Source organism: Salvelinus sp. IW2-2015, unplaced genomic scaffold (genome assembly GCF_002910315.2).
Source record: "Salvelinus sp. IW2-2015 unplaced genomic scaffold, ASM291031v2 Un_scaffold1745, whole genome shotgun sequence".
Lineage (NCBI taxonomy): Eukaryota > Metazoa > Chordata > Actinopteri > Salmoniformes > Salmonidae > Salvelinus > Salvelinus sp. IW2-2015.
Genome location: NW_019943127.1, coordinates 27,075 through 39,389, shown reverse-complemented (window position 1 = coordinate 39,389; position 12,315 = coordinate 27,075). Strand labels below are relative to the sequence as shown.

Sequence of the window (12,315 nt, the reverse complement as noted above, 5' to 3'; positions counted from 1 at the left end):
AGATTGAATCCTGCCTTGTGATATCCACTGCACATGGGATTGAATCCTGCCTTGTGATATCCACTGCACATGGGATTGAATCCTGCCTTGTGATACACATGCAACTATGAACTATTTCTCCCATTGACATCAATACTTATAAACAGAACTGAAACAGAGAGGTGTATAGGGTCAGCTGATTTACAGATCTGGATGATCTCCATTGTTGATTTTTGTAGAAATAAACAGTCTATTTCTAAGTTAAGTTGGTGTTCTTCTCACGCCGTGCTTGCCAAGCCCAAAGCTCTTTAGTTTCCATCCAAAGTGAAGTGTTTATTAAAACACTTTACTATTTATGTTAACACCGCTGGCTCAGAGAGCTAGTTTGGCTAGGTTACATATCGAAACTTAGTTATATTTTTATTTATTTAACCTTTATTTAACTAGGCAAGTCAGTTAAGAACAAATTCTTACCCCCGGCCAAACTCTAACCTGGACAGCGTTGGGCCAATTGTGCGCCGCCCTATGGGACTCCCAATCACGGCCGGTTGTGATACAGCATGGAATCGAACCGGGATCTGTAGTGACGCCTTTAGCACTGAGATGCAATGCCTTAGACCGCTGCGCCACTCGGGAGCCACTCTAGGAGTGTGCTACTTAACAGTGGCATCCTGCTACTCTGGTAGCAGTCCAGGACTTGGTGTTGTATTTTAGCCAGGAATCCCTCACTACATAACCTGATCTGAAGAAGTGTCACAGGCTGGATGTGATCCCGGGTACCCCACTGGAGAAACCAACAGCTTAACCATTAGAACAAGAGGAAATTCCCTCTTGGGCCAAGGGCTGACACTGATTGTAAAGTCGCAGGCAGGGCTACCTTGCAAGCAGAGTTCTCCTGGCACTGGCCTTGCTCAAGCCAGAGTAGCTAGTAGCATGAGAAAATATTTCAAGCTGGAATAAAATCAACTACAACTCTCCTCCTCTCCTCTACTCAAGCCCCGGCTGTGGATATGTGGTTTTTGTTGCCAGCTGCTGGGAGACTGGGCTGGGTCCTTCAGTTAAACTCTTACTATTTATAAGCTCTTAGGCTGCGTTTACACAGGCAGCCCAATTCGGATCTTTTACCACAAATTGGTCTTTTGACCAATCAGATCAGATCCTTTGCCCATAACAGTAAACACAGCCTTAGACGATCAGCCATTGTGGCAAACATCTGGTGTCGCCGTCTATGGTGTTGTATGGTAATTACATGGGCAGTGACGGCTTCTTTGCTTTGACAGCAGTTTCTCTGGGCCGTTTGGGCTGCGTTCTCATGCCACTGTGGTGGAAACTATAAAATAAGGCCTTCGGAAACGGTTTAGATGGCATATGATAATATTACTGCCAACCTTTCAGAGACTGTCACAAATGAATTGTCTTTGATTGTAAATTATAATTTATTTCACATATGCATAACAGAAATAGATTTCAAAGCTACTTGTAAGGTTTTGTTGTAATGTTGTCATTCTTAAATCTATGAAATGACAAAGGACTATCAACTATGAAGACAACAGTTACCTTGAAAGCGGCAGTGGATTTAGACTATTTTAGTCCCAAAGTAAACTGCCATTCATCAGGGCTGTGATGATGTTGCTCATGACTTTCATAACTGCTGCTGATTCAGCTATGACCCTGCTATGACCCTGCTATGACCCTGCTATGACCCTGCTATGACCCTGCTATGACCCTGCTATGACCCTGCTATGACCCTGGTAGTGAAGAGCAATGGGGAAATACAGCCGACCCACTCAGACGTCAGTTTTGATTTACATTTGGTTGAGATGTCGACTCACATGAACTCAACGTGAAATATATTTTTTTTTAGCATGTCATTGGATTTAGGTTAAAAGTTAGGTGACAAAAATACGAAATTCCTTTACCTTGATGACTTTTTGCAAATCCAATTAGTTTTCCACGTTGATTCAATGTATCAATCGAATTTTTGTTGTTGAAATTACGTGGAGACAATTGTGATGACCGGTTTCTTGCCCAACGGGGAAAGGAGTTTATCTTACTCGTTATGAAATCACTTGAGTCATCATTCAAACCATCACGGTCAACTGCCAACCTCCAGGAGTCAGAACACTGTTGAGTAGACCATAGATAGTTATTACCATGTCTTACATTTAATCGAACTTTGCTGTCAGAATCCTTAAACAGCTGTGTGTGTTGTGTGTGTGTTGTGTGTGTGTGTGTGTGTGTGTGTGTGTGGTGTGGTGTGTGTGTGTGTGTGTGGTGTGTGTGGTGGTGTGTTTTTCCAGGCCGCTGAGACCCTTGCCTGGCCAGTGTAACTTTGAGACAGGGGACTGTGGCTATAGCCAGGAGAAGGAGACAGATAAAGGGGATTGGCTCCGGTGCGAGGGCAACCCCCACCTCCTACACCGGGCCCGAGGAGACCACACTACAGGGGTGGGTGTCACCAGTTCATTCATTCATCCGTCACCAGCATCAGTTATACACACACACGTAATGCTGATGATATGCTGTACTGTATGTCAGCAACGTGTTTGTTATGACCCTGATATCTTCCTTCTCCCGAGTGTTTACATTCCACCAGTAACCTGTCATATCTCATATCTCTCTTCAGGGTACTTCATGTATGTCGAGGCCTCCCTGATGCGTCCTGGTACACAGCCCGTCTGCTGTCTTCTGACCTGAGGGGCTCCGCGAGGCCACAGTGTCTGGTCTTCTACTACCACATGTACGCGCTGGCACCGGCTTGCTGAGCGTACTCCTGCCCGCGGCGATAGCGAGCAGGACGCGTTGCTGTGGAGACGTCGCGGCGAGCAGAGCATCTCCTGGATGAGGGAACGGTGGACTACGAGTGTGACCGCGACACCAGGTAGAGAGACACACAGACAGACACACACAGTGACAGAGAGAGTGACACCACAGTGACAGAGAGAGACACACATGACAGAGAGAGACATCCAGTGACAGAGAGAGACCCAGTGACAGAGACAAGTGACAGAGCACAAAGAGAGACACACGTGACAGAGAGACACACAGTGACAGAGAGAGACACACAGTGACAGAGAGACACACAGTGACAGAGAGAGACACACAGTGACAGAGAGAGACACACAGTTGACAGAGAGAGACACACAGTGACAGAGAGAGACACATCAGTGAAGAGAGAGATACACAGTGACAGAAAGAGACACACAGTGACAGAGACACAAAGAGACAGAGACAACAGTGACAGAGAGACACACAGTGACAGAGAGACACACAGTGACAGAGAGACACACAGTGACAGAGAGACACACAGTGACAGAGAGACACAGAGACAGAGAGCACACAGTGACAAGAGAGACCCAGTGACAGAGAGACACAGAGAGACAGAGACACAAAGAGACAGAGACACACGAAAGACAGAGACACAAAGAGACAGAGAGACACAAAGAGACAGAGAGACACAAAGAGACAGAGAGACAGAGATACACAAAGAGACAGAGAGACACAAAGAGACAGAGAGACACAAAGAGAAAGACACAAAGAGACAGAGAGACACAAAGAGACGAGAGACACAAAGAGACAGAGAGACACAAGAGACAGAGAGACACAAAGAGAACAGAGAGACACAAAGAGACAGAGAGAGAGAGAGAAGAGCAGAGAAGACAGAGAGAGACAGAGAGAGACAGAGAGAGACAGAGAGAGACAGAGAGAGACAGAAGAGAGACACAAAAAGAGACAGAGAGAAACCAAAGAGACAGAGAAAGACACAGAGAGACACAAGAGAGACCAGAGAGACACAAAGAGACACAAAGAGACCAAGAGAACACAGACAGAGAAACACACACAATGTCAGAGAGAAAAACAGTGTCAGAGAGACACAAGACAGTGTCAGAGAGTGACACACAGTGTCAGAGGGACAACAGTGTCAGAGGGAACACAGTGTCAGAGGGGCACACAGTGTCAGAGGACACCAGTTGTCAGAGGGACACACAGTGTCAGAGGGACACACACAGTGACAATGACTGACTGACTGACTGACTGACTGACTGACTGACTGACTGACTGACTGACTGACTGACTGACTGACGTAAACAGTCACTTCCGGAGAGGAAATGGGGACACATTTGTCTCATCAGACTCCATTGGAATAAATATTCTGTTTTATTCCATATTCATTGATATTGATGCTATTTTGAGAAATGTTGCTAGGTTTCCATCCAATTGGCAACAGATTTTKATGCMTATATTCTAAAATCTGCATAAAGAAAATATGCACATTTTCCCACCGGTGGTGTGTTTCTACCAAATGGACTTTGCGGATAAGTTTACTTCGATATGATGGTTATTGTATGTATATATATATATATGTCAATATTTGCGCATTAAGATATTTCCATCGCCATTTCTCGCATAATACATTTTACAGACTCCAAAACATCCCACCATGCCGACCAAACAAATGATCTGTCAGCATTTAGAAAATTGTACCGAAATTCCCTGTTTTCATCACAGCTGGATGGAAACGGGGTTTAAACTGTGGATGGAAACGAGGTTTAAACTGTGGATGGAAACGGGGTTTAAACTGTGGATGGAGACGGGGTTTAAACTGTGGATGGAAACGGGGTTTAAACTGTGGATGGAAACGTGGTTTAAACTGTGGATGGAAACGGGGTTTAAACTGTGGATGGAAACGGGGTTTGTGATGATTTTCTTTGCCTTTCTTTCCAGATTATATTCGAAGCGATCCGAGGACCATCAATAAGAAGTGATATCGCAATTGATGACATTGTGTTTAAAAAAGGACCGTGCACAGCAGGTAGGTTCTCTGGCCAGGCCGTCATTGTAAATAAGAATTTGTTCTTAATTGACTCGCCTGAATAGATAAAGGTAAAAGAGAAAGGGGGGAGAAATGTTTTTCAGGACTTGAGAACACACATTACACACATTTCACAGTTAACACATTATACTATATCTGGGGAAACTACAACCAGTATGACATCATAATGACAGGCTAAATCAACAGCAAAGTTGTACTCTGATATTGTAATCACTGAGCTATTTCTGTTTTGTGGTTAGCTTAATGCTGTGTAGACAGGGGCTGGTGCAGTCTGTATAGTACAAAGCACCTGTTAGAATAGCTTAATGCTGTGTAGAACAGGGGCTGGTGCGGTCTGTATAGTACACAGCACCTGTTAGAATAGCGTAATGCTGTGTAGACAGGGACTGGTGCAGTCTGTATAGTACAGCACCTGTTAGAACAGCTTAATGCTGTGTAGACAGGGGCTGGTGCAGTCTGTATAGTACACGCACCTGTTAGAATAGCTTAATGCTGTGTAGACAGGGGCTGGTGCAGTCTGTATAGTACAGCACCTGTTAGAATAGCTTAATGCTGTGTAGACACGGGCTGGTGCAGTCTTTATAGTACAGCACCTGTTAGAATAGCGTAATGCTGTGTAGACAGGGGCTGGTGCAGTCTGTATAGTACAGCACCTGTTAGAATAGCTTAATGCTGTGTAGACAGGGACTGGTGCGGTCTGTACAGCACCTGTTAGAATAGCTTAATGCTGTGTAGACAGGGGCTGGTGCAGTCTGTATAGTACAGCACCTGTTAGAATAGCTTAATGCTGTGTAGACAGGGGCTGGTGCAGTCTGTATAGTACAGCACCTGTTAGAATAGCTTAATGCTGTGTAGACAGGGCTGGTGCAGTCTGTATAGTACAGCAACCTGTTAGAATAGCTTAATGCTGTGTAGACAGGGCTGGTGCAGTCTGTATAAGTACAGCACCTGTTAGAATAGCTTAATGCTGTGTAGACAGGGCTGGTGCAGTCTGTCAGTACAGCACCTGTTAGAATAGCTTAATGCCTGTGTAGACAGGACTGGTGCAGTCTGTATAGTACACCTGTTAGAACAGCTTAATGCTGTGTAGACAGGGGTGGTGCAGTCTGTATAGTACAGCACCTGTTAGAACAGCTTAATGCTGTGTAGACAGGGACTGGTGCAGTCTGTATAGTACAGCACCTGTTAGAACAGCGTAATGCTGTGTAGACAGGGACTGGTGCAGTCTGTATAGTACAGCACTGTTAGAATAGCTTAATGCTGTGTAGACAGGGGCTGGTGCAGTCTGTATAGTACAGCACCTGTTAGAATAGCTTAATGCTGTGTAGACAGGGACTGGTGCAGTCTGTATAGTACAGCACCTGTTAAGATAGCGTAAATGCTGTGTAGACAGGGGCTGGTGGGTCTGTATAGTACAGCACCTGTTAGAAACAGCTTAATGCTGTGTAGACAGGGGCTGGTGCAGTCTGTATAGTAAGCACCTGTTAGAACAGCTTAATGCTGTGTAGACAGGGGCTGTGCAGTCTGTATAGTAACAGCACTGTTAGAACAGCGTAATGCTGTGTAGACAGGGACTGGTGCAGTCTGTATAGTAACAGCACCTGTTAGAATAGCTTAATGCTGTGTAGACAGGGACTGGTGCAGTCTGTATAGTACAGCACCTGTTAGAACAGCGTAATGCTGTGTAGACAGGGACTGGTGCAGTCTGTATAGTACAGCACCTGTTAGAATAGCGTAATGCTGTGTAGACAGGGCTGGTGCGGTCTGTATAGTACAGACCTGTTAGAACAGCTTAATGCTGTGTAGACAGGGGCTGGTGCAGTCTGTATAGTACAGCACTGTTAGAACAGCTTAATGCTGTGTAGACAGGGGCTGGTGCAGTCTGTATGAGTACAGCACCTGTTAGAACAGCTTAATGCTGTGTAGACAGGGGCTGGTGCAGTCTGTATAGTACAGCACCTGTTAGAACAGCTTAATGTGTGTAGACAGGGGCTGGTGCAGTCTGTATAGTACAGCACCTGTTAGAACAGCTTTAATGCTGTGTAGACAGGGGCTGGTGCAGTCTGTATAGTACAGCACCTGTTGAATAGCTTAATGCTGTGTAGACAGGGGCTGGTGCAGTCTGTATAGTACAGCACCTGTTAGAACAGCTTAATGCTGTGTAGACAGGGACTGGTGCGGTCTGTATAGTACAGCACCTGTTAGAATAGCTTAATGCTGTGTAGACGAGGGCTGGTGCAGTCTGTATAGTACAGCACCTGTTGAACAGCTTGCTGTGTAGACAGGGATGGTGCGGTCTGTATAGTACGCAGCCTGTTAGAATAGCGTAATGCTGTGTAGACAGGGCTGGTGCAGTCTGTATAGTACAGCACCTGTTAGAACAGCTTAATGCTGTGTAGACAGGGACTGGTGCAGTCTGTATAGTACAAGCACCTGTTAGAATAGCGTAATGCTGTGTAGACAGGGGCTGGTGCAGTCTGTATAGTACAGCACCTGTTAGAACAGGCTTAATGCTGTGTAGACAGAGGCTGGTGCAGTCTGTATAGACAGCACTGTTAGAACAGCTTAATGCTGTGTGAAAGGGACTGGTGCAGTTGTATAGTACAGCACCTGTTAGAATAGCGTAATGCTGTGTAGACAGGGCTGGTGCAGTCTGTATAGTACAGCACCTGTTAGAATAGAGTAATGCTGTGTAGACAGGGACTGGTGCAGTCTGTATAGTACAGCACCTGTTAGAACAGCGTAATGCTGTGTAGACAGGGGCTGGTGCAGTCTGTATAGTACAGCACCTGTTAGAATAGCGTAATGCTGTGTAGACAGGGGCTGGTCAGTCTGTATAGTACAGCACTGGTTAGATAGCGTAATGCTGTGTAGACAGGGACTGGTGCAGTCTGTATAGTACAGCACCTGTTAGAATAGCGTAATGCTGTGTAGACAGGGGCTGGTGCAGTCTGTATAGTACAACACCTGTTAGAACAGCTTAATGCTGTGGTAGACAGGGAGGACTGGTGCAGTCTGTATTAGTACAGCACCTGTTAGAATAGCGTAATGCTGTGTAGACAGGGGCTGGTGCAGTCTGTATAGTACAGCACTGTTAGAATAGCGTAATGCTGTGTAGACAGGGACTGGTGCAGTCTGTATAGTACAGCACCTGTTAGAATAGCTTAATGCTGTGTAGACAGGGGCTGGTGCAGTCTGTATAGTACAGCACCTGTTAGATATAGCTTATATGCTGTGTAGACAGGGACTGGTGCAGTCTGTATAGTACAGCACCTGTTAGAATAGCTTAATGCTGTGTAGACAGGGGCTGGTGCGGTGCTGTACAGCACGTGCTAGACAGTATATGTCTAATCAACGGTTCAGTACACTCAGTATAATAACCTCTTTCACACAGTGCAGTACAGCATCCTACCACAGGTTCTCAGTCAGAATAGAGACAGTTCTCTATACATAGAAATATGATGTATAGATTACACACGTTCCCTGTACATAGACTTATCAGGTATTGAAAAGACAGTTCTCTATACATAGAAATAGGATGTATAGAATACACAATTCCCTGTACATAGACTTATCAGGTATAGAAAAGACCGTTCTTTATACATAGAAATATGAATAGAATAACCTCGTCCCCAGGTTACTCCGTGAGAGCCGGCTGGGGACCAGATATACAATAGAAAAGACACCAGGTGTCAATTCCAATTTAATTTGAAATTCCAATTCATTTTTAAAATTTACTCATGAAGGTGGAGAATTGACATGGAATTAAATTAAATATTTTTTACATTTCCCAGTTAATGGAATTAATGAGAACTCATAGATAAAGTAAATATTTACTGGTTATAGATTGGTAAGACTGSTTTTGAATCATTGCAACCTGTACTGCTATATTTTCAGTATACTTAAGTTGTCWGAACAGTGGRATGATCCGCCMGAGGGAATTGAATTCAAATTGGAGTTTGCAGAATGGTTGGGATAATATTGAATTGGGAATTGAATTCTTCGAATTGACCTAACATTGGAATTAAGAGGAATTTAATTATCTCTGATCATTCAAAGACTGACCTAGAATTGTAATTGAATTCAATTGAATACAGGGAGAGATAATTGAATTAGAATAGAATTTGTGGCATTGACCCCAATCATGATAGACACTGTTATCGACTCTCTTCCCTTCAACATGAGGTTGTTTCACAGATGCATTTACAGGAGGCTGCTGAGTGGAGACGGGCTGATAATAATATCCGGAACGGAGCAAATGGAATGGCATCAAATTCATAGAAACCATGGAAACAATGTGTTTGATGTATTTGATACCATTCCACATATTCTGCTCCAGTCATTACCACAAGCCCGTCCTCCCCAATTAAGGTGCCGCAAACCTCCTGTGGGATGCATGTTAATATTTCTAATTTCTCTTCTAGATCCTGGAGACACAATTCCATATTCCGGCTTTTCAGAAAACTTCAACGAGATTGAGTACTGAGGGAAACACTGGATTGTCTGTGTGTCTGTGTGTGATAGAAGACTGGGTGGGGACAATGGTGAGAGCTTGTGTGTACGGGAGTAACTCCTGCAAGYCCATTTACCTAGAGTAGAGACATGCTCAGTGCCAGTCATTAGTTTTCCCACTGTTTCTTCTTCTTGTACAAGGTAGGATAAAATGTAGGCTTACAGACCATTGTACAGTCAAAACTTATTTTTTGTTGTTGTAGAAAAGCATTCAATATGTTCAAACGTAATATTTTCTGGATGTGTGTGTGTGTCAATGTATTCTTACTCCCCTCGATTTACGTATTGTCAGTGCAGAAATAAGATGGATTGTTTTAAAAACTCAACGTTTTTACTGCACAGTTCATGTCTGACCCCTAGTGGTGGGAGGTCATAACTGCAGAGAATTCTCTATTCTGTCTAAAATAGTACATGAATAGTCTGTATACAAATGCAATAGTAAAATGTTGACTAAACTTGTAAAGCACTGACCCACCTGTATATCGATTGTGTATCTAACATTTACACTATGCATTGCAATGATATCTAACTCCTCACCGTGACAACGGATTTGTGTCCAGCTTTAGGTCTGAAGTCAGAAGATAACCAGCYATTCATATATCAAAGTCTACTGGGATAGGCTACTCTTCTCTTTCTCAGGTTTCTTACTTTTCTTTTCTAAACATGTTTTCCTACGTAGGGCTATGTTCTGCTGAAGTTTAGTATGTAAATGATGCTCTACAAATAAACGTTGAATTAAATGCAGACACATTATTTMTTTTAATAGAACCTAGAACACTTGTCAGGGCAATTGTTTGACCAAATCAGTATAACTGTCTGATTGACAGTCAAAGCAAATAGAAGCGGTTGGTACCCTCACCTGGGAAMAACTAAGGCAGGAGTGACAAACTCATTCCATGGAGGGCCTAGTGTCTGCTGGATTTTTTTATTTTTAATTTCAATTAAGTCCTAGACAACCAGGTGAGGGGAGTTCCTTACTAATCAGTGACCTTAATTCATCAAACAGGTACAAGGGAAGATTGACAACCTGCAGACATTCAGCCCTCTGTGGAATGAGTTTGACACGTGAGCTAAGGGAACGTGGCTGACGTGAAAATCAATATATAATTTCAGTAAAGGTTCAGGTCAGGGTTAAGGATTTGGTTAGGGTTAAGGTATGGGTCAGTTGTAGGTTTTGTCTAGTCGGGCTGTCAATGGGATGCTGGTCAGAAAAATCCCTTTTAACTCACCTACCTGCTGCTTTCAGTGTTGTGCCTTCTTATGATGTCACCAGTTTACAGTTTAAAAGTTAGTCTGGTTAACAAGCACAAGGAACATAATTAAACAATCCATCTGTTTGTTTACAGATGTATGCAGCAAAATATAGAGTACTGTTTTAATACAAATAAAAATGACAAGATGTTTAATATATATTTTTGTTTTTGTAAAAGCATATTCATAATGTAACATAAATAACAATCACAGTTTCTAGGAGGGAAACAGTAGGGAAACAGTCCCAAAGCAGATTTTAAAAAAAACAAGCCATGTGTATTAAATATTTCAGGTTTAGATTTGCTTGTTTGAAATAGGATTACAGTAAAACTTATTGACACGAGTACACAAATATCTCAGTTCCTTTCACTTGACGGCTCTGTCAAACACTACAGACTAGTTAAGGCTACTGACCAAGTTCACAGCTGACCAAAAACACTGACAAATAAAACAGCGTTAGCAAAAACCAGGGAGCACACTGTAAAAAGAAAAGAACCCTGGAGTATCCCTTTAGGGGTTTTCAAATTGAAACTGGGAGGGAACCCCGATAAGAACCCATTTTAATGGATCCTCGAAGAACCTTTTGAAGAAACTTTTAGGGTTCATTTTTGAAACTACCCCCCCCCCCCCCAATTATTTAATATAATCAGCATAACAATGAAAACACAATTAATTTTAGTTTGTTCAGTGTTTATGTGATTTAGTCGGGCAAAGCAGAAAAAAAAATCTAAATATGAGGTAAACTCCAGCAGAGACCCACATCCAATGGGTTTATCCTCAGACAAAACACAAAAAGTGAGAGTTCAGTCATCTGCACCCAATACAGCTATCCTTCAACATATTCTTGTAGCTACATATTTTTAACTCTGTTGATTGATATTCACTGAATTGTGGCATTTTCTGTTTTAGAAAGATTCGGCACAAATATGAAAAGATAGATGGTATCATAAAACAATCTCTAATTTAGATATACTAGGGACAAAAACTTACTTAAATTGAGGAGATCTTAAAAATGTTTCATTTAAGGGCCTGCACCAGCTGTCTTTCATATCCCAACTGTTTCAGTTGGGGCGACATCAAGAACCCCACCAACTAAGGAGGTTCCTTCGATGAACCCCACCTCCTACCCCACTTTTTGGGGGCCATTTTCAGTGCCAAGACCCAAAGGTTTTTCAAAGAACTTTGCGGATTTTTAGAAGAAACCCTTAACCCTCATTTTTAAGAGCGCCGGTACGTAAGCTAGCTGCCCTAGTTTAAATATCAACAGAGCTCTCTACAAAGCATAACATTTGATTAACACTGATTTAGCCTACAATCATCATCAATATTCGGTCTGGTTGGCTGATAACGCGCAGCAGAGAGAAGGCAGAAAAACAAGGAGAGGTTAAATCAAAATAAGAAAAATCGGCTCCCAATGATCAGCTGATGTCCATCCCTCTTTTACTGAATGTCGATGGTCTTTAGGGAGGCAGTTGTAACTGTATGCTTACAATTTTGTGTTGAGTGTGTTGCAGAAATAAATAGGCAATGCTGCTCGTGTCAATGATTGGGATGGAAAGTACAGGAGATGTCTTTTCCAAGTCGGTCGCATTAGACTTAATGTCCCACTATAATTCAGTCAATTACATTATGCAGATAGAGATCTCTGGTTATTTACTGTTAGATCTCTTGGTTTTTTTACTATTAAGATCTCTCTGGTTATATTTACTGTTAAGATGCTTGGTTATTTACTCATGTTA

At 42.9% G+C, this 12,315-nt stretch overlaps 1 protein-coding gene across 1 annotated transcript in view; it reads left to right on the top strand.

Moving 5' to 3' along the window:
- LOC112071850 (MAM domain-containing protein 2-like) overlaps positions 1-10,069 on the top strand; it is a 55,670-nt gene extending 45,601 nt beyond the window's left edge. Inside the window, 7 exon segments of the mRNA XM_070439535.1 lie at positions 2,280-2,431; positions 2,606-2,644; positions 2,647-2,721; positions 2,724-2,753; positions 2,756-2,850; positions 4,705-4,792; positions 9,238-10,069. Of these exon segments, the coding sequence (XP_070295636.1) occupies positions 2,280-2,431; positions 2,606-2,644; positions 2,647-2,721; positions 2,724-2,753; positions 2,756-2,850; positions 4,705-4,792; positions 9,238-9,299 (541 nt within the window). The 3' untranslated portion in view covers positions 9,300-10,069.
- Positions 10,070-12,315: the final 2,246 nt, after the last annotated feature.